We start from the raw sequence: 20,595 nt of genomic DNA, 5'->3' as shown, positions 1-20,595 counted from the left end.
GGTAAGTGGCCAGGTTGTCTGCATATAAATGTGTCTTGGTATTTTCACAGTGCCTGGAAACTAACAATGACTATGAAAATATTAATCCGCTGTACACATAAGCCATCCTCATAACCAGCCTTCCCCGGATAAGCTGGCAAAGGCAACAGTGTATGTGTCCTGGTAGAGAACAGTGCGTGCCTGGGGCTACTGCTCATGTTAAAGCCTGATAACCAGCAGGGCCCCTTCCCCATGACCTAACCAAACATCGCACACACTCCACACACACTCAGAGCATGCTGATATGATGCAAGACAAGACTGTCTTTACTGCACATGGTGCCAGTCAAACGCAGCATTTTAGGTCATTTATTACATTCAAACAGTGAATGTGTTAAATAATGACTCATAATCAGGTCCTAAAGAAAAATTCCCCTCCTTTCGTGCATCTTATATTTCTACTTGATACATGCAACTATTAGCACCTGACAACAATAGAAACTTAGCAGTAGCATTGACCAGGGAACAGTAGTAAGAAGCAACCTTAATTTATATTTGGTAATAAGTAATATACTACCTGAAGTTTCATCGAGCAGCTTTGAAAAATTCCTGACTGCAGTCTAAAGGAATGCTTTAATTAAAGTATACAGAACAGACAGAAGCATATTTTCCCCCAAAACAAAGTAGATGGGTGCAAACAAGACAATGTAAGAACAATCAAATGCATTCCTATTTTTAGTATAAAGTCTTTATTTTCCCCAAGACTTTTCTTGGTATGGCTTCTTTGCAGATAGTGAAATGATGTGACATAAAAATGCTTCATAGAGCAATTATGTGCCAGGTGCAAGCTGAGGCTCAAAAATCAACTTAAAATTTTTAGGTGCACATGTGGATTATTAGTATATGAAGAATGCTAAATCAACTATGTACACATTCTTATTTGGCAACCAGAAGCCTGAAACATTGTATGTTTTGCATGTCTGGTGTACTGAGAGACCAATTTACACATTAAAAAAAAAAAAAAACTAATAGTACCACAGATCACTTAAATATCTTAACATAAATACTGCAAAATGCTTTAAATTGTGACAATGCTGTACATAAAGAACACCCCTGTCAGAGAGATATTCAGAAAGATGTTTACAATTAGTTTTAACAGTTATACAAAACTGATGTACTGTAGGTATCAGTGTCAGCTACCATACATGTTAAAATATGTCCAAAAAATATGATACAATAAGCATTGTCCATACATGTCCAATGCTTACTGCATCATATAATGATTATCTCCATTCATCCACAATCCAAACAAGGGGCACATTCAATGCTTCTCCTGAACTAGACAACTGTCTCCAAATCAGTTTTGCATTATGGCATAAATTCACAATCATCACCATGGACAGAAACCTGATCAAAATCTTTAATTAGCACCCTTACTCTAAAATACCATATCGCAAGTCTTTGGACTTAAACAAGCCTGAGGTCTGTAGACTGGGGTTTATTTGTTTGGAAGCAGGTGGTGGTTTATTCACAGTTCACCCTATATATATATAAATGCTAAAATGGTCATTTACACCTAAAGAAAGATTCTAGTATTAAGGCCTCTTCATTATAAAAAAGAAAGGTAGTCCTGGGGGGTGTTGAGCATCTTTAAGCAGTAGAAGTAGCTTGACGTTCTCCATGTTGTCCTTGATTTAGTACCAACATCTCATGTTGTTGTACATGTACGGCTGTTTTGTTGCATCTCCATTTCCCACCCCTCTGATTTTGTGTTCTTCCCTATCTATAACCTTAAATTTGGACTTTCCATTCTCTCAAATGCTTTCTCCAGTGTCCTTGAGCAGCAATACCCCATTAAACCTTCTAAAGCCTCTTCATGTTCAGTGTATGACTGTACAGTCTTCCTTAACTTTGTTTTCCCACTCTATACAATGAGGCACCTTACTCTGATTGATCTTAACAATATAATGTGAGCACAAAAAGAAACATTAATACAATTAAGCTTATGATATGAATAGCATGAATAATAGTAATAACAGTAATAATGTTGAAGGAAATTTTTTTTTAAAAAGCATCAGTGCTTCTGGAAGCTCTTTTAAAGTCACTGCACAGTTTCACTGTCGCCGGACTCAGCTGCCCGAAGCAAATCCTGATGTGACAGTGCAATAGTTCTATCCTCATGTTTTTTTCCCCAGCGCTCACTTGGCTCGTCAGGCCCTCACTGCATGCGTTCAGGTTGTAGATGCTGCTGTGGTGGGTACTGGATGAAGGCAGGGGTGGCGGCAGTGGGCGCATTGGTGAGGGTCTGGTGCAGTGAAGTGGTGCTGGAGGATGGGCCAGTGATGTGGCTGTTGGTGTAGCCATAGCCAACGAAACCCGGGGAAGAGGCATAAGGGTAGTGCTCAAATGCTGCTGAGGTGTACTGGGCATAGGCAGTGTAGTCCACATACGGTGAAGTGAGCGAGGAGGCCACTTGAGAAGGGAGCACCAGGCTGGGCTGTACAAAGGCTTGCGGGTATACATACTGCTGCGCCAGCCTGCACACACAGAGATAAGAGTGAACACACACAGACCACATGACACCATTCTTCAGACTTGGATCAAATGAGAATTAGTAGCCATTTCCCAATCCTGTTAGCAATCTCCGTCTTATTAATGATGAGACCATATGCTCACATCCTTATGGTACTTTCATCAATAAGATGGGGAAGGCATCAGCACTGGGAGAAGGCCAAAGGATAAACATTCAACCCAAGCCTTACATTAAAATTAAATCAGAAATAGACAGGAAGGGAAGCTTGTTCTGCAGGTTTATGGAGCATCCCACCTACAACAGCAACATGTGAACTGTGTAAATTCAACAGTCTTGGTAGCTGGAATAGGTTCTTAGCAAGAGAGGTGGGAGACAGATGCTTCTGGCAGCTTCTCTCAACCAACACCCACAAGTGTTTTAACAGCTGCTACTTTTCACTCATTCAGTGAGAGCTAGGAGTCTCTATCTCACACACATGCACTACACACACTAACAATGAGATCAATGCAATGTGCCAATGGCAGGCACCAGTAACAGCATGTTTATATTAAATGGTGAAAGTGTAGTAATATTCAGAGGTAAGCTTTTAGCCCTACAAGGGTAACTAACAGTGTGGAGAAAGGACAGATTCACCTCTTCTCCCTCACAGACTGCTGTGCTATTATTAACAAGGTCTGAATATACCCCTGTGAGTCCCTTCCACTGGAGAGAGTGTGTCTGTGTAAGGGGGTGGAATTATTACACAAGTCACCCCCACATACACACACACACACACACACACACACACACACACAATCACATCACTCTCTCTGAATGTAGGGAGTTGTGGGAAGGTGTGGTGATGTGGGGGTCTCAAGATGCTGCACCTGGAAACAAACAGAACAACCCCCCCAAGGGAAATGGCAAGAAATGTCATCAGGGGACCCCTATTCCGACAGCAGGAACTGAAAAACATCTTGGTTCACACTCAAGACTCCTGCCGCTTTCTGTCTGTATATGGTGAAATATATAACAGACATTTCCTATAAAATAATATGACTTTCCCTGCTAGAAACTAATTAGCAAGAGAGACAAGTTGCATGTTAATCGCTGTGCTCTTTTACATTGTCAACCCCAGGGTTTATTAGCTAGTAATTACCTGAAAATACGATGCAAAACAAGTGATCTATTATTAAGTTCTACATCTGATGAGTCGACGTGTGCAATCATTTACACACAGTTCCTTCCAGATTTCAGGAGATTAAAGAGGGTAGTTATTTTTCCTAAGTGAAGATTAAGAATTGAATATGTATCTAAAGAATATATTACACAAACAGACCTTGTGAACCCAACACAACACTAAAAGTACCACATTTACAGAACACAGAGATGAATGCACACTTTTAGAATTACTTGTGTGTGCATAAATGAAAGAGACTGTACACACCATGGTTCAACACAGGAAAGGGTGTGTGGGCGGAGAACATGTGCAAAACATCCAATAACGCCCCCTCCCCCATACACACACACACACACACACACACACACACACACACACACACACACACACACACACACACACAAAGTAGTAAATCACTTCAGTCAGCACTGCAAACCAAAAACCATGCGAAGGTCACAAAGAATGAAAGATGTATCAGCGTAAGCTTTACTGTCATACATGCGCACAGCACTTCAAACCGTCACAGCACACTACACTGCACTCTCAAGCCATGACTGGCACCTTAAGGGTGGGGTCAGGGCGAGCAGCACCCAATCTGGACCTCCACACTAGGCCCAGTGTAGCCAGGAGCTTGTGGGTCTTCTTCCCTCAGTAATGCTCTCCATCAACTGGCCAAATAACAGAGCATGAATAGAAGAGTGGAGGTTAGAGGAACACTTGATTATATAATGAATTAGATCAGAGGATACAAGAAAATACAGCCTTTTTCTTGCTCTCTTGGTCTCATACACATCACAGTAAAATAGAAAAGGTGGCATTGTGATCCTCGACTACTGCCTACTGCCCTGGCCACACAAACTCACAAACTGTGCTCAGCTCACAGAGTCATGGACTGAGTAAAGTAACTGGCAGCTTTGTTTAAAGTCCAGAGACCAGGCTTAGCTGATACAGCGGTCAAGGACACACACACACACACACACACACACACACACACACACACACACACACACATCTTCAGTCACTAGGCAGTTGCCAGGTCACATTTACACATTGGTCTCTTGCGCTGTGCATTAATTGACTGGTGGAGGTCATTTTACTCTTGAACTCCACATCATGAGGAAACTGTCATGACTTTTTTACTGAATAGCAGCCACACACTGCTGATCATTACTAATGCCAAACAATCCTGTGAAGTAGCTTATTTTTAATTCCACATATACAATAGGTATTGATAGAAAACAACTCACATCAAAAGTGTTACCTTACCTTATAAGCATGTACTCAAAAACATATAAGACAAAGAGGCAGTCACATATACCCAGTGCTTAAGCCCACGCAATAACATTAACAGATGACTTCACACACAATATGTTGAATGTGCACTGACAGCTGGCAATATTGTGGTTCATTATCATAAGCATACATTCTTATTATAGAGGGAAAGTGTTGAACTTGTAGAGAGATAGTGACATTTCATAGAGCTATTGCACAACAGCTCTCACATCTAGCGACTGAAGCACAGGGAACTACACTGAACCCATCTCCCTCTCTTTCTGCTCATATCACCTAAACATTTCCATTCTTCTCTTTACTCAATACACAACCCACTGACCCTCAGCCCCTCCCTTTACTGCACCCCCCCCCCCTCCCCCCCTTCTCACTGTGGTGTCACTTTTCAGGGCCCCAGTCTAATCACTAAGCTGACAACATGACCGATTTCACCTGCTTAGAAAACGTCACACAATACTGTTAAGACAGCGAATGACTGTAGGACCATTTCATATCTAGAAATATGCACAAAACTAAATGGCTTGGAATGTGTGGCTGTGTTACGTACTCATGTTGGTTTTGATGCTTACGATTTGAGAGTGAGAGCATGTGTAGAAAGGTCATGAAGGGCCAAAAAACAATTTAAATAAAGAGGGAATGAGACAGCCTCTTATAGCTAGCCTCTTATTCCTAGCAATCCATTTCTGAGCAGAAGGAGACAAAGAGCTCCATGGGGGAAAGCGACAGGTGTGCAAGTGTGTATAAAAGGGTGGGTAGATGTGTATGAAGGGTGTAATTGAGGAAATATGAGACAGCACCTGTCATACAGGCAGAAACGCGGGTCCCCCTCCCCAACACTGCTCCACCTTGTTACCACAGCAACTAACTCACCGGCAGATGGAACGTTTTAGGTCTGTCTCATATGAACATGTTAATAAGAGGGTAAAAATTTGTTCAAAACCAGTCTGTCACCATGGCAAACCAAACTGACTACTTGAAAACTATACCATTACCGAGCCAATAAATGTTTGTATCAGTTGAAAGGTTGCTAAGAAACAAGGTTGGTGTTTCTTCGTATTACAACTATAATTGGACAAATAAAATAGTGATAAAGCCATGTTAACTGCTTTGTCCACAGCAATGGCTTGGAACTACGGAATAAACTCACAGGGCAGGTTTTCTCAGATATGTAGGCCTCATAGATTAATACAAATTTATGCACCAAGCCTCAAGGGCAAAATATACCCTGACAGAACCAAAATCTCCTATTAGGCTTCTAGCATGCATGCCTTGGATATCTAAAGAACACATGAGCACCATCAACCAAAAGACTAAAATAAATATGGTCAGCAAACAGAGAGAATTCTAACACCATGTTTAGAAATAACTCCACAATACAAATGCTGAAATCTCACTGACTACCTCTAATTGACTACTGTCAAAGACACAGAAATCAAGAACTTGCTGTGACAGAAATTAACAATCTTACTGCCAGACAAAAGACTAGTCCAGTCATGACAAAGAGCACAAAAAACTTGTTCAGTTTCCTTTGCATGTGCAGTCATTGTTAAGGTCCACTGGAGTTTGTAAGACACTGAATGTGTCTTTGCTACAATACCAAACTGTAACAGAATGTAACAGAACACACAGACACAGACATCTGACTTACCCATACTGCCTTTGGATAAGTGCTGGATGAATTGGCTGCACACCAACAGATATGCCTATAAAGCACAAGAAATATTAAATGATACCATTTCAATATAGTACAAGGTTCACATGCAATTGTTAAAGTTTCATGCCATGTAACAGGTGAAGTTGGAAAGAGAAAACAGAAGGAAAGGAAATAATAAGTAATAACTAATAATTTCAAGGTTACAAGTGTGCATGTATCACCCCTGCTCACCTGTTTGAAGACTGCGTGGCTTGGCTCCGAGGTAGGCCAGGTTGACATTGGCCTTACGACCATCAATGATGGGATTTGGGTCTTTGCATGCTCGTTCTGCTGCTAACCTGTCAGTCATTGTCACCTAGAGGACATAACAGAGTGCTGTTAGCATCTATAAAAAAAAAAAAAAGATCTTTTACAAAGATCTTTTAATGTTGACTTAAACCTAAAAATCTAAAATCTTGTGAGGCATTAATATCAAACATAATTGCTATTAACATCCAGGGATGCCTTCAGTAAAGACCCAAAGAACAACATAGCTTTAAAACTGAGAGACTAAAACATACACTACAAAATAACAGCAGAAGTGTTCAACCTTTAATCCAGGGCCCACTGGTGGGTTAAAGCTTACATTACTGACTGTAATGTAATTTCACTGTAGTACTGTGCAATGAATAAGTCATAGTAGTTACTAAATGTGCTATTTGAACAGACACCTGAATAACACCCTGGGAGTTTAAGGGGTTAACATAGTTGTGGCTGTCCTATGCTACAACTTAAAAAAACATGCATGGTACCTGTTTACATAATTAATTATTACAAACAAAAAGGAAGCATGCATAGTTTGGCAATGTACAATCATTTTCTCATGGTTTCAAAACAGAACTGGATCAACAAGTCAATCCAGTTAGCAGGAAAAATGAGCTTTCAGGGAAAACGGGTTTTTATGAAGGGATCATCACCCAGACCACCAAATACTCTGAAGGCAGAAGCCCTCATCTCCCTGAGCCTGCCAAACCTGCATTGCCACACACTCAGCCAAGAAGAGCCGTTGGAGCACTGCAGCACTACCTTCTTTGACCTCCAGCCACCATGTGCTGCATTAAGAACATCAAAACTCTAGCACAAACAGAAGACTGCCACATAAGCACAGTCCTCCAGGCCATTTTTGGTTCAGATTTTTGCTGTCACTCTAGTTTGTGATAAATATTTCCATATTTGTCTATGTGTGTCATTTAAGCTGAGAAGCACATGGCTTCTATATGACCTTAAAATGCTCATTGTGACCCTCACTAGCACTACCTAACTGCAAGTTCTCTACTGACTCTGTAACTCTGGATCTTGAGTTGGTTACTGTGTTACATGTTTAAAGAATAAAAATTCTGGTTGTTTTAAATGAGTTCCTCTTTATCAGGTTCCCTGGGGAAGTTTTCTTTGCGTGTGTCTCTGCGTGTGTCTGTGTGTGTGTGGTGTGTGTGGGGGGTGTCTGTCCAGCTGTTAACCTCTGCATTATACACTCTCAGAAAAAGTAGTACTAAGTTGTACCTTTCCTTTAATATGAACTTTTAAAATATACTATTATTTTTATACATATTAAGGTACAAATGTGTACCCTTGCAAACAAGAAGGAAAGGAACAGTTTAGTACATTACAGTTTTTTTTATATATATATAAATACAAAAGCCCAGTGAAGCCACCAGGACAAGAACTCCAGGAGAAGATGTGAGGAGAAGGAACACTGGTGGAATAAGAACAAGGCTATAGTAAAAACATGTACAGCTCCATCTTAGGCCAAAATAATCTGCCACTCTCTGACGGCCGTTAAGATCCTGTAAACATTTCTAGCCGGCTGGGTGCTGCCGAGCTTCATTAATGTAGCATGAATAAGTAGTAGGAGGAGAAAGAGGAGGCTTGGAAACCATCTTTTAGAAACTTCACCATATAAAGCCCTTACAGCTGCTGGCGCTCGCGCTCCCCAACTGAGGACAGCAGCACTTCTGTTTTAAGCTTGAACAACCACATGGGAAAGTGTGGGCCCACTAACAATTCACCAAGTACACGTTCGGGAAAGGTGGGATTAGGATTTCATTTTTAACTTTATACACCTTTGTTTTGTTTACTATTGCTAACCTAGAAAACAGATGCTTATCTGCCCACAACAGACCTGAACGCGTCGCGCGCGCGTTTACGCACAACATGACGTACCCAAAGAAAGAAGAGCCTGCTGGGATCTCAAAAAAAGGGTTTAAAGTACATTAAGGACGTCGTGTTCCAAAGCACACAGACGTACCATAATTAGAAAGTAGTTAAGAATCATTAACACTGGCTTGAGAGTAATATCTGAGTTACTTACGAAGCCGTAGCCTCTTGACTTCCCCGTCTGCCTGTCCGTTATGACCACAGCCTCGTCTATCTCTCCATACGCTTCGAAGTACTTTCTCAAAGACGCATCGTTTGTGTGGTAGGGTAAACCCCCTACGAAAATCTTCGTGAAAGTAGTGTCTTTCTGGATTCCCGTTGGGTGCATAGCTTCGAGTGTGCTGTTCATAAACGGATGTAAAAGCATTGGATACTCAAACTGTAACGGAAGCGTAAAAGCAACGTTTCCCCCCAAATCAGTCGTTTAAAAATATCCTGGCATGCAAAAAAAAGAGTCAGAGAGTCAAAATATGGGATTTTCTATACAACAAGGCTCGATTGTCCAGGCTTTCAATTCTTTAGTCCTTAAACTTCCTATGCAATACAAAACATCGCAGCAGCAGTGAACGCGCTCCCTGGTACACGACCGCCGCATGCACTCAACTGTGACAAGCGACCACTTCTTTCCTTTCTTCCGGGCGCTGCTATTTATACGGTCTTTAAAAGTCACGCCCATTATTCATGCTAGCCAATGGCGTGGAGCTTCTTTTGTAAAAAAAAACTATCAGAAAACTTTGTTCTGTCGCACAGACTCCTCCCCTGCGTCCGCCCTCGCTTAAACTTGCACCTGCTTTTGTCCTTGCGCCAAACAAAGAAAAACGGCCACTGCGAGCGAGACAACGTGCCCTCACTCAAAAGGGGTCTATTTCCCTAGCCGAATAAACTCTGTCTTTTTTTGAATTCAGAAAAAAAATCCATGAAAATTGACTTGGTTATGCCACTGGTGCTGTTGTAAACGTGAACGTAAAAAAAAAAATGCAATTCTCAATTCTTATTTACACGCAGTAATACTGTATTTCTTTCCGTTTTTCATAAATAATAACAACAGCTCAAATCTTATTTTTCGGAAGATGAAATTAGGCTTAAACACCTTGTAGCATACTGCCCTGAACACCAAATTCGTTATAAAAGTAAGCTCAATTGTGATTCTGATTGTGTTTATGTGGGGGCTTGGAACATGTTCATACTATCAGCTCTGAGAACAAATGATTCACCACTGGCCGCTCTCCACCTCTCTCCACCGCATGTCTAAGTCCAGTTAATGCCAACAGACCACTAAGAGGATGAATTTACACCCCAGTGCACTAATATTAAAGATTAGAGCTCACGAGAGTAGAAAGCAGAGGCCTCTTTGAAACATTTGCTTTATGAATTAGAGATAAGTGCAGACCACGAGCATTTAGAGGTAATGAGATCATAAAGATTTAGCCCCGTTTAAGCCTAATATGTCTATGACATTGCGCCAGGATTATGATCTTCAGCTCCTTTAACCCAAATGCATGGTCACAAAGGCCTTTCAGAACAGCATCAATCAGCCAGGCCTCTAGACAACAGGGAGAACAGGCCAGGGCTTGTATCACCATTGACAACCATTCACTCATGTAACTGTGCCAGCTGTAGCTGCTGTTTAACTATGTTGTACAAATAGATTCATGACATTAGGAGGAGCAGTCCTCTCTTACCTCACTAATACAGTGGTGTTAGGAGTCACTTAAAGCAGGGGTCTGCAACCTCTTTGCAGTGAGTGACCCCTCTAATTGTAAAATAAATTCCACAGACCTCCTCAGCACAAATTTAATTTCCTGAACTTAATTCAACTATTCAAATGTTAGGCTCATTATTTAAATTTAAATATTCTGACTATTTATTGGAGCAATAGAGCTTTGTATTCCTGATCTTTCCACTCACACAACACATTAGGTCCAGGCTGACATTACATATAGGCCTTATTGTCAGCATTACTGATGTTTGGATTAGACCCAATAAATTAAAGTAACCAGGCTAATAACTATAAGAAGTCAATCATAAATATAAAAGCTTTTATAATGGTGGATCACCACCACCACTGTAGGAAAAATAATCACGCTCTGCGAAGAAGCGTAGCCTGGGGGTCACTGGACCCCACTTTGAGAACTACTGATTTAAGGTGCCGAAATTCTAATTCTGTAAGAATCACACACTGAAGACTGCCTGGTCTCGGTAGTTTCCCTTCCACAGCCTATTGAAGTCTCACTGCGAAGTGCCGAAAGCCCAGCTGACAGTAAGGTGATTTTCTAATGGCCACAGCAAGGTGGTAGTTCTCACACCTTTACGCTCAAGTCACGCAAGTCTTCTCACTCCTACCCTTTGTAGCTCCCACAACCTGCTATTCATATCCTACTGATAAGTTCCCAATGTTTCTCCCTTGCTTTTTCCACCAACTCACCTGATGGACTCACTCACTTTGATCTGTGTGCTTTGATTTTGCCATGCTTTAACACAAAGCAGAGAAGTGAAGCGTTGCCTCCTAGTGGACATTATCTTAAAGCAGAGTTGATGTGCTTGGGGGTTCTCTTCGAAAGCACTTAATATCTATGTTTTAGGCTATCATGATGGCTTATTGAAGTTGCAGAAACATGGTAACAATGTGGTCCTGTTATTAGGACAGCAATTATAGTCTATGATTACAAGTTATTACATGATCTGATAAAAGTGAACATTAAAACTTTTGCGGTTAAAAAGTTTCTCAGAGTTGATGAGAACATCCGTTCCCCAGTTAATCCGTCCACAATTAACCAGTTTATTCATATCTTATGTGATAAACTGGTTAATTGTCCCAATCAAGATATTTTGGAATCTAAAGTATCATGCTTTAGAAGCACACACACATCATGATACTCTCTTATCTCTTCACTTCTTCCAGACTATGAGAACAAAAATGTCAACGTGTGGAGTTTGAGACATTTATTCATTTCACAGAATAAAGAATATAATCTACACCATGTTGTGACAGCAAAGAAGTGGTGGAAACGTGTGGGTTTTTTTTTTTTTTTTTGCTTTGGAAAGAAGTATTAAAAAAAAAAGAAAAAAAAAAAGAAAAAAAAAAGCTGTAGTTAGGAAGGATAACAAAAAACAACCACATTCACCAAGGACACTAAAGCATGACTTCTCTTGTGCAGCGCAAAGCAATTTGCTGTCATCACCATCGTGTAGGAGTGGCTGGCCCTTTCTGATTGGTCCATACAATGTATGCAATGCCACGTCATTGGTCCAGATGTTAGCCATAAGACGATCTCTCCCTTTCTCCCGTATTTACATGCTAACACAGGTCTTCCGAGATGCAACAGCTTGACAGGATCTAAAGACAGGAGGGCAAGTGGTCAGTCATAAGGCATAACAGCATACTTTTTCTTTTTAAAATCATGTTTATTGTCGTTTTTAATTCCCACCCCCAAAATAAGTACATGCTTTATTTCCAACAAAAAAAACTATTCTCCGGCATTTCTTTCTTTTTTAAATTACCGTCTTTGGTAAGCTGAAGATAGATCACAGAGGTTTGCTACTCTTAATTTCAAACCAGAAATCATCTTAATAAAAATACTTAATCAACTCTAATTCTAAATACAATTTTGTTTCAGAAAAATAAAGTGCCGAGGATCGCTGGTGTAGCTTCCATCAGTATGTGCATCACTAAAAGTTAAGAAAAGTTAAGCCTAGCAGCTTCTCCTGTAATAAAATTCCTCCAATAAGCAAAAATAAACCCTATAAACTCCAAAATGGCCAATCTGTAGCATTTAACAGAATACAAGATCCAGGCTCTGAGAAATATTTCCCATTTCCTAATCTTCAAAAATCCACCTTTTTTCCTTCATGCAAAGCATACTTGGATGCTGAAGAAGGCAAGTGTCAAAACAGCACAGAGAGGAGACCACAACGAAGCCTGGCGACAGACACCGTCTCCATGGTAACGGAAATCCCACTCTCACCATTTCTTGTTCCGAGGCTTGAGTTCCTCAGCAGCATTTCGCAGAAAAATGTAGTTCTTCTTCTGGGGGTTGTAGTACTCATGTCCCTATTAGAGGGAGATCAGACATTATGGCAGCTGTCAGGAAACTAGCAATGAAATTACAGTTTACTCCTTACTCTCCTTGTAGTGCACTATATGGAGCCTGAAATAATGGCTTCCACAACAGATCATATAGGCAACCATTTTGGTTTAAGCCTATGTCTAACTTCATTAATTTAACACAAGCTAAATGACACCCCGATACTAATAACACGACTAACACTGATGTTTTTGATTGACCATACCTTGGACCAATCATAGCTGGAGCTGTAGGCAAAGATGTTGCCGTTGTGGTTGAAGCAGCAAGCTGTGATAGGCTGATCAAGCTGCTCAGAGGTTTTCAGCTTTGTGCGAGCGTCCTTATCCCAGAAACTGAAGCGGCCGTCAGAGCCCACCGTGGCCAACGTGCCGTGCACTGGATGGAAAGCGATGGCATTGACCTGGGACAGAAAAATCAGAAACTCATACACTTGTAGCATCAGAAGCTGTTATTTGCAGGAACAATTTAATGATACAGACATCAGCACTTTCTTGTGATGACTAGTTTCAAACCACCAGCTAGCTAGTTTAGATATCTACTGTATTTCCAATGCACAAGCTAAAACGTTCTAATCAACACTGCAGAGAGAACACCCACAATACTATGATGATAAATATTAACAACAGCAGATCCGAATACATACAGCGTAAATATCCTGGGGTGTGGCGGTGTTCGTTCCATTAGATCTATGGCACTTGAAGGTGAAATTGTCCTTGGCGCTATTGAAACAATAAAAATGCATGTTAAACAGATCATATTTCTCATGAGATAGTGGGTCAGTGTAGTAAAGGCCGCATTGCTTCAGGAAACTCACGGATTGGGTGGGTTAATGTAGTGAATGGCCACTCGCCCCTCAATACTGCCCAGTGCAAATCCAGTGGGTTTATTTTGTTTGTCCTTAAAGATGGCCACACAGCGGTGCTGTACAAAACAAAGACCACAAATTTCAAGTTGGAGCCTAAACTAATTTTGCACCTACTTGGTCAAGCTGTAGTGCAAGAGAGAAATTCCACCAGTAATCAATCAGAGCATTGAAATAAAGAAGCAGCAACTCAATTTATTTTACTGTATATACTCAAAATCTGAAAAGTAATTATAGAAATAGCAGATAAGCATCTCCAGTGCTTAATTCACATGCTGCTCAATTTCTACAAAATAAAGAAAACTTGCGACCAACCTGATGCTTCAGAGGTGAATCTATACGCCGGAACTCCGATGGCTGATTCTCCAACTGGTACACGATTAGCCCTCGTTCTGCAGTGGCCACAACAGCCATAGGATACACCTGTGCATAAAGAGACGCAAAGCCAGAGTACCAGTACCCTGAACATAAAGAGCTACAAAATCATTTCAGAAACAGAGTTTACAATGGCTGTTGAGTGTAGATTAAGAGCAAAACACTTTTGAAGTCACTGGACAAAACTTTGCTGAGTGCAGAAAAAAAATATATCTACTGTAGAAATTATACAAAAACAATTCAGCACACAAAGACCTTAGTAATTAGCTGATGAATTTTCAAACAGCCCAGAAGTGAGAGAAGAAATAAGCACACCACGACATCAGATGACATTCACTGGTTGTTACAAGAACAACAAAAGGTGTTGATCCAGGACCATGTGTTGCTTGTAGAAGTCACATTCACTTGTGTGTATGTATATTTTTGAGCCATAATCTAAATTTATTTCGTACTTGAAAATAAATTTATAATAATAAGTTGAACTTGAATAATTCATCTACAGACTAAAAAGGCAGGAGAACTACACTCTTGATGACGAAGACAACAACAGAAAGAAACACAGCTTTTTAAAAAAAAAAAAAAAAAAAAAAAAAAAAAAAAAAGGAAGCTTATAAGCTTCATTGCAATTTTACAGAGAATCACTTAACCAGTGTGGCCTGTATTCGATTTTCTTGTCAACTTTAACAAAACAAACAAAAAACAAACAAACAAAAAAAAAAAAAACAAGTGTAATTTCAGTAATCACTGTCTTACCACATCGGCACAGTAACATCTCTCTGGCATCTGCAGGGACATCATGGGGTTTGGAGAGCGAGTGTCCCAAAACTGTCAGTCACAGAGAAAGCAATGTTATCAGTTCTCCCAACAGTGTTAAAACTATAGAGCACAGACAGCAACCAGCCAAAACAAACAAAATGTTATGAAGTAAAGCATGTGTATACAAGAAGAGCTCTTATAATAAGTAAAGGGCCCAAATGAGGGAAAACAGAAGTAAAAAAAGGAGTAAATTAGTTACACTAGAAGGAGTGCTTGCAACGTGACATACTTTCAGTGTTTTGTCCCAACTACCCGTCATGACACAGCTGTAGTTTGGGGCTTTTATCCAGTGTATTGTCCTGATTGGACCTTCATGCTAAATAAAACAAACAAAAAAATTAGTATTAGAATTACATACTTATTACATGCTCATTGGATACTGTTTTATTATATAGGTAAAGTAAATTGCCTACTGTTCAATGCCTGTCAAAAGCCTTTACTAAAAACACAAAAAAAAAAGAAAAAAAAAAAAAACCCCACAAACACATATATATATAAACACACACTGATCAGCCATAACATTAAATCCACTGGCAGGTGACATGAACAACATTGATTATCTTGTTACAATGGCACCTGTCAAGGGGTGGGATATTAGGCAGCATGTGAACAGTCAATTCTTGAAGTTGATGTGCTGGAAGCAGATAAAATGGGCAAGCGTAAGGATCTGAGCGACCTTGGCGAGGGCCAAATTCTGAAGACTAGACCACTGGGTCAGAGCATCTCCAAAACGGCAGGTCTTGTGGGGTGTTCCCGGTACGCAGTGGTTACTACCTACCAAAAGTGGTCCAAGGAAGCACAACCAGTGAACCAGCGACAGGGTCATCGGTGCCCAAGGCTCACTGAGGAGTGAAGGGTAGCCCATCTGGTCCGATTCCACAAAAGAGGTACTACAGCACAAATTGCTGAAAAAGTTAATGCTGGCAGAACACACAGTTCATCACAACTTGCTGCGTAGCCGCAGATCGGTCAGAGGGCCCATGCTGATCCCTGTCCACTGCCAAAAGTGCCTACAATGGGCACGTGAGCATCAGAACTAGACCATGGAGCAAGGAAAGAAGGTGGCCTGGACTGATGAATCATGTTTTCTTTTACATCATGTGGATGGCCAGATGTGTGTGTGTCACTTATCTGGGGAAGAGATGGCACCAGGATGCACTATGGGAAGAAGGCAAGCCAGCAGAGGCAGTGTGATTCTATTGGCAATGTTCTGCCCGGAAACCTTGTGTCCTGGCATTCATGTGGATGTTACTTTGACACGTACCACCTACCTAAACATTGCTGCAGACCAGGTACACCCCTTCATAGCAACAGTATTCCCTAATGGCAGTGGCCTCTTTCAGCAGGATAATGCGCCCTGCCACACTGCAAAAATTGGTCAGGAATGGTTTGAGGAACATCACAGAGTTCAAGGTGTTGTCTTGGCATCTGTGGGACGTGCTGGACAAACAAGCCTGATCCATGGAGTCACCACCTCGCGACTTACAGGACTTAAAGGATCTGCTGCTAATGTTTTAGTGGCAGATCCAACAGCACACCTTCAGAGGTCTTGTGGAGTCCACACCTCAACGGGTCAGAGCTGTTTTGGCGGCACAAAGGCGACCTACACAATATTAGGCAGGTGGTTTTAATGTTATGGCTGATCAGTGCATATATACAGTATATAGTATTTAACATAACAAGAAAAGAAGCCAAACATTTGAATAAAGGCACGGTTGTATGGACTGAGTTGTCTACGTATACATTTGGCAGTCTTGGCATTCCCAGCTCCAATAGAAAAGTACGCTGTTCATAATCTCATAACTTCACTGCACTTTCTTTTATCAGAATTTATTTTGGAACTAACTAATCACAAAAGTATTTCCTTTGCTGTTTCTACAACTTGCATTCTTTCCACCTGTACTCATGGTCCTTAAAACAGAGATTCTCAATTCCAGTCCTGATGTCCACTTAATGGATGACTTGGTGATGATAAATGCATTCTTGAAATAATATCTTTTTACACCTTTTTTGTGTTGCACTATATATCAAAGTGCAACACAAAAAAGGTGTAAAAAGATAGTATTTCAAGTATGCATTTATCATCACCAAGTCATCCATTAAGTAAGATCAGATGTGCTGAGAGCAGAAAACCTTGAAAATGCAGAGCAGTGGGCCTTCAAGACTAGAGCTGAGAAGGCTTGCACTGAAAGAAGTGTGGCTTACCTGTGCTATCTGCATGGCCTGGTTGCTGTTCAGATCCCACATCTTGGCAGTTTTGTCACAGGAGGCTGTAAAGACTTTACTTCCATCCTGTTAAAATCGGAAAATACGGGTTACACATTGGTCTTACACACTGGAAGTATCATATAGTGAAATACTTTCAAACAGCTGCACCAAATATTCCCATAGTTATTTGTTATTGCAATACTATTATTAAATAGTATCCCATGGCCACAAAAATACCCATTTTTAATATAAGGTGCATTCATTTACTTATTTTGGGATGCCTCTAATGTACACTGGGTTTAAAAACATACTCAACAGTGATATCCTAATTACCGTACAGCGCACTATTTAAGTGTACGAGTAGTGTTTTAGTGTAGTGTTCCCCGAAATCTTAGATGATATTTCCAGGATAGTTCACTAAAATATTACCTATACTGCACTACAAATCCAGTGTAAAAGCCACATGCTTTACTTTTGCACTGAAATACCACAACGCTTTACTCCACAATATTTTTATTTATAACCATATGTAATAATATTTGGAATTCCTATTTTATTTGGTCTTCAAAACTACTTTATTAAATTAATTATAAAATTAAATAATATAATACATTAAGCAATGACAGAACACTGGACTTTTAAAGCTGTGTAAAGGGCATTTTTTTTGCTTACAAACGTCTGTATCACACATTGGGCGTCCTTAAACAAGTGCAAACTAATATAAATGCTTGTTTTGGGGTTTTTGGTCAATAAATATTTGATAAAACTGACAAATAAAAAAAACTGACAGTAAAAAGGGTTGGAAAATGTATTGTTACTGATGTCTTTCTATGGGATAAACAAATTTGACAGTGCACACTAAATGACAGTGAAGCATGTGCAGTGCATATGTAAGAAAAGAAAAGAGCAGTTGCAGTCTGTCTACAGCTACATAGAGAAGAATATTATAGTAGTGTTACAGTGCAGAAACCCCTTTGAAGAATGCACAGTTGCAAAAACCACAGGCACTGAGATGTGGGGAAAAAGTTATATGATCACCAAATCTCAACTTATGTGAACACCAGTGGGAGATTCTGAACTGTATCAAAACAAAAACTGAGGGAATATCTATTGAACAAATGGTGTTTTATCTCTCCAGCACACTTCTATAAATTTGCAGAATCTATGCCAAGGTGTACTGAAGTTGTTCTGGTTGCCCAGCAAGCTTTAGGTTGGTTTTACTCTTTAATTTGTCACCCATCAGTATATGGAATCTCTCCATGGTATAGGTAAGCTAAAGTAAGCTCATCACTTCTCAGCCTTTTGGCTAAGATCAAGTGTAAGCTAAAGTATCTGAAAATAATGTGTTTTTTCCCCACCACTGTTATTTTCTTATATCAAGCAAATTGTTTACACATTCTCTCTTACTTAATGTAATGGCATATAATTAAACCCCAACATTTTTAATAAATCTTGTACAAGCCTTCATATCCAATGAATAGTGGCAGCACTAATAGTAGATTATGTATTGGGCAGCACAGTTAGTACTTTGGGAGTGTTACGGTTATTTCTGTTTATACTCATGTCTCACATCACTCCAGCAGACATCCAGCACAGGGCCTGTGTGCATCTGCTGAGCTTTAGGGACTGTCTGGCCGTTATCCTGAACCTCCCAGCATCTCACCTAACAACAAAGAGCATAACAAAACATGAATGCACTAGGCAGGTATTATAACATGTACTACACACTTTATGATATTAACAACTTACATCATTGGCCCAAGAGCCACCAATCAAAAAGTTTCCAGGCAATGTTGGAGGGCTAAAGGCCAAGCAGCTTATGCTGTCATCGGGTGGTGACGTCACTTCCACATCCTGCATCAACATGATGTAGAGGGGGTTAGAAAAAGCAAAGCTGGGCCTGAAAAACACTGCTACAGCTAAGCTGAGCTGCACGGTGCTGTGGGATGAGTCTGTATACCTTCATTGGATTATGGCTGTCTGTTGTGGTGCTGCCGAAAACGCCTGTGCCTCCGGCCCCAAATCCAGAACTTGAGCCGAACAAGCTCATTGTAAATTACTGAGATAGATAGCTGTGAAGAAAACAGCAATAGTGAATCCTCTGAAGTGCAAAGAGCGCCAAAACAAGCAAAAAAAAGAGGCTGAATGATGTATATGCCCCGCGAACTATCATTTTCCCCACTCGTATTCCCCCAACAAAAACGCCTCTTACTCCAAGGCGGAGTGCTCGTGTTCACAAACAGATCGCTGATTGGACGTGTATACTTATTAGAATGCGCTCCTAACCAATCCTAGACAAGGAGGCGGGTTTTGTAGGAATACAGGTAGGGAAAAATGACGCCGCTAAGATAGCTAACACGCAGTTAGCAGCTAGCAAATTACAGGTACATCTTTTATTCACCCTAGCGTTATAAAACACTCATACATACGCTACGGTCACAGTTCGACTCAATAAGCATAAATGTGTGTCAGCTAGCTTTTGCAGTAATATTCAGAAAAAAAGTTTATATCGCATGCGCTAGCTAGGTTGAGCGCTAGCTAGCTAATAGTCACTCCAAAACACATTCTAGCTAACTAGAGAATTAGCTGCCCAATCGCAGCCTCGTCAATCTAATCAAATATATAGGACAGAATAACAAGTAACATACACATCACAGTTTATATATTTACAACACTGCTTCTGGTAAGCAGTAATTTACCGTGCAAATACGGAAGAAAGCCCCACAAATTAACACCAACTCAGAACTTTTGACGCGCCATGAAAACGAGTGCGCTGCACCAAATCTGAGGCGCACATTGATGATGCCACACTACATGCAAGGCTCAACCGTGACGTCATTTTCAATTCGCGACAGTTTTTCTTTTTCTGTTTTATTTGTTCGTTAATTAGTTATTTTTAATTAGTTAGTTAATTTTTGCATAACGGCAGTGGGGAAATGTGGGCATTACAGTAGTACTTAGCGCACAATCACGATATTAAATATTAAATTTAAGTGTTCGATGTTTAACTGTTTAAAGCAGAGTTATTTAAACTGCGCTCCCCCTAGTGGTGCGCGAAAGAATTGCAGGGGGCGCGTGAGGGGTGAGATGGAAAATACCAAAGAACACGAAAAAAAAAAAAAAAAAACTGGACTATATTAGGGCTGCCAACCTTTAGGTATTTTGCGACCTCCGCATTTTATTTTTATTAGCCAGTTAAATGAATTTCATTTGCTGCAGTAGTTTGATTATTGACAAGTTTGTTTTGTTGTGTGGTTGGCGCAATTTCTTAAAGTTATCATGTGGAAAAAGTTTGGTCTAAAGGCTTTGACATATTCCGAGAAAGGCAAAGAGTTATAGTTATCCATCTATCCATTCTCTGTACCGCTTATCCTACAGAGGGTCGCAGGGAGCCTGGAGCCTATCCCAGGGGACTCGGGGCACAAGGCGGGGGACACCTTGG

At 40.4% G+C, this 20,595-nt stretch overlaps 2 protein-coding genes across 6 annotated transcripts; both read right to left on the bottom strand.

The window, feature by feature from the left end:
• Positions 1–708: 708 nt before the first annotated feature.
• rbm38 (RNA binding motif protein 38) lies at positions 709–9,454 on the bottom strand. Of its 3 annotated transcripts, XR_008301181.1 has the most exons (5): positions 8,962–9,454; positions 6,846–6,969; positions 6,609–6,663; positions 4,232–4,338; positions 2,377–2,515 (listed from the first exon to the last, which is right to left on the bottom strand). XR_008301181.1 is itself a non-coding variant. In XM_026911681.3 (4 exons), the coding sequence occupies exons 1-4, from the start codon at positions 9,172–9,174 to the stop codon at positions 2,197–2,199; spliced, it is 711 nt and encodes a 236-aa protein (XP_026767482.1). In that variant the 5' UTR covers positions 9,175–9,454; the 3' UTR covers positions 709–2,196. The 3 variants fall into 3 exon arrangements, 2 of the variants coding, with proteins under 2 accessions (XP_026767482.1, XP_053086852.1); XM_026911681.3 differs by lacking the exon at positions 4,232–4,338 and having other exon boundaries at positions 709–2,515; XM_053230877.1 differs by lacking the exon at positions 2,377–2,515 and having other exon boundaries at positions 4,231–4,338.
• A 2,281-nt stretch (positions 9,455–11,735) lies between these two features.
• Positions 11,736–19,988, bottom strand: rae1 (ribonucleic acid export 1). 3 transcript variants are annotated; one of them, XR_008301179.1, is made up of 13 exons: positions 19,853–19,988; positions 19,114–19,225; positions 18,903–19,007; positions 18,724–18,816; positions 17,151–17,237; positions 15,175–15,261; positions 14,883–14,954; positions 14,070–14,177; positions 13,707–13,813; positions 13,536–13,611; positions 13,098–13,292; positions 12,645–12,858; positions 11,736–12,144 (listed from the first exon to the last, which is right to left on the bottom strand). XR_008301179.1 is itself a non-coding variant. In XM_026911575.3 (13 exons), coding segments are annotated over exons 2-13 (1,107 nt in total). In that variant the 5' UTR covers positions 19,204–19,225; positions 19,853–19,988; the 3' UTR covers positions 11,736–12,143. The 3 variants fall into 3 exon arrangements, 1 of the variants encoding a protein (XP_026767376.1); XR_008301180.1 differs by having other exon boundaries at positions 12,670–12,858; XM_026911575.3 differs by having other exon boundaries at positions 12,773–12,858.
• Between the last annotated feature and the right edge of the window lie 607 nt (positions 19,989–20,595).

Source organism: Pangasianodon hypophthalmus, chromosome 2, assembly GCF_027358585.1.
Source record: "Pangasianodon hypophthalmus isolate fPanHyp1 chromosome 2, fPanHyp1.pri, whole genome shotgun sequence".
Lineage (NCBI taxonomy): Eukaryota > Metazoa > Chordata > Actinopteri > Siluriformes > Pangasiidae > Pangasianodon > Pangasianodon hypophthalmus.
This window is presented reverse-complemented; position numbering and strand designations above follow the sequence as displayed.

Bases quoted from the DNA above. Each gene is read 5' to 3' on its own strand.
- rbm38 (XM_026911681.3), bottom strand. From the start codon at position 9,174: ATGCTTTTACATCCGTTTATGAACAGCACACTCGAAGCTATGCACCCA. The intron at 6,970-8,961 runs GTAAGTAACTCA...TATGTCCTCTAG, and splicing joins AGTCAAGAGGCTACGGCTTC to GTGACAATGACTGACAGGTT. The intron at 2,516-6,608 runs GTAAGTCAGATG...CTGTGTGTGCAG, and splicing joins CTTATCCAAAGGCAGTATGG to GCTGGCGCAGCAGTATGTAT.
- rae1 (XM_026911575.3), bottom strand. From the start codon at position 19,203: ATGAGCTTGTTCGGCTCAAGTTCTGGATTTGGGGCCGGAGGCACAGGC. The intron at 17,238-18,723 runs GTGAGACATGAG...CGATTTTAACAG, and splicing joins TGGATGTCTGCTGGAGTGAT to GATGGAAGTAAAGTCTTTAC. The intron at 13,814-14,069 runs GTTGGTCGCAAG...TGTTTTGTACAG, and splicing joins ATTCACCTCTGAAGCATCAG to CACCGCTGTGTGGCCATCTT.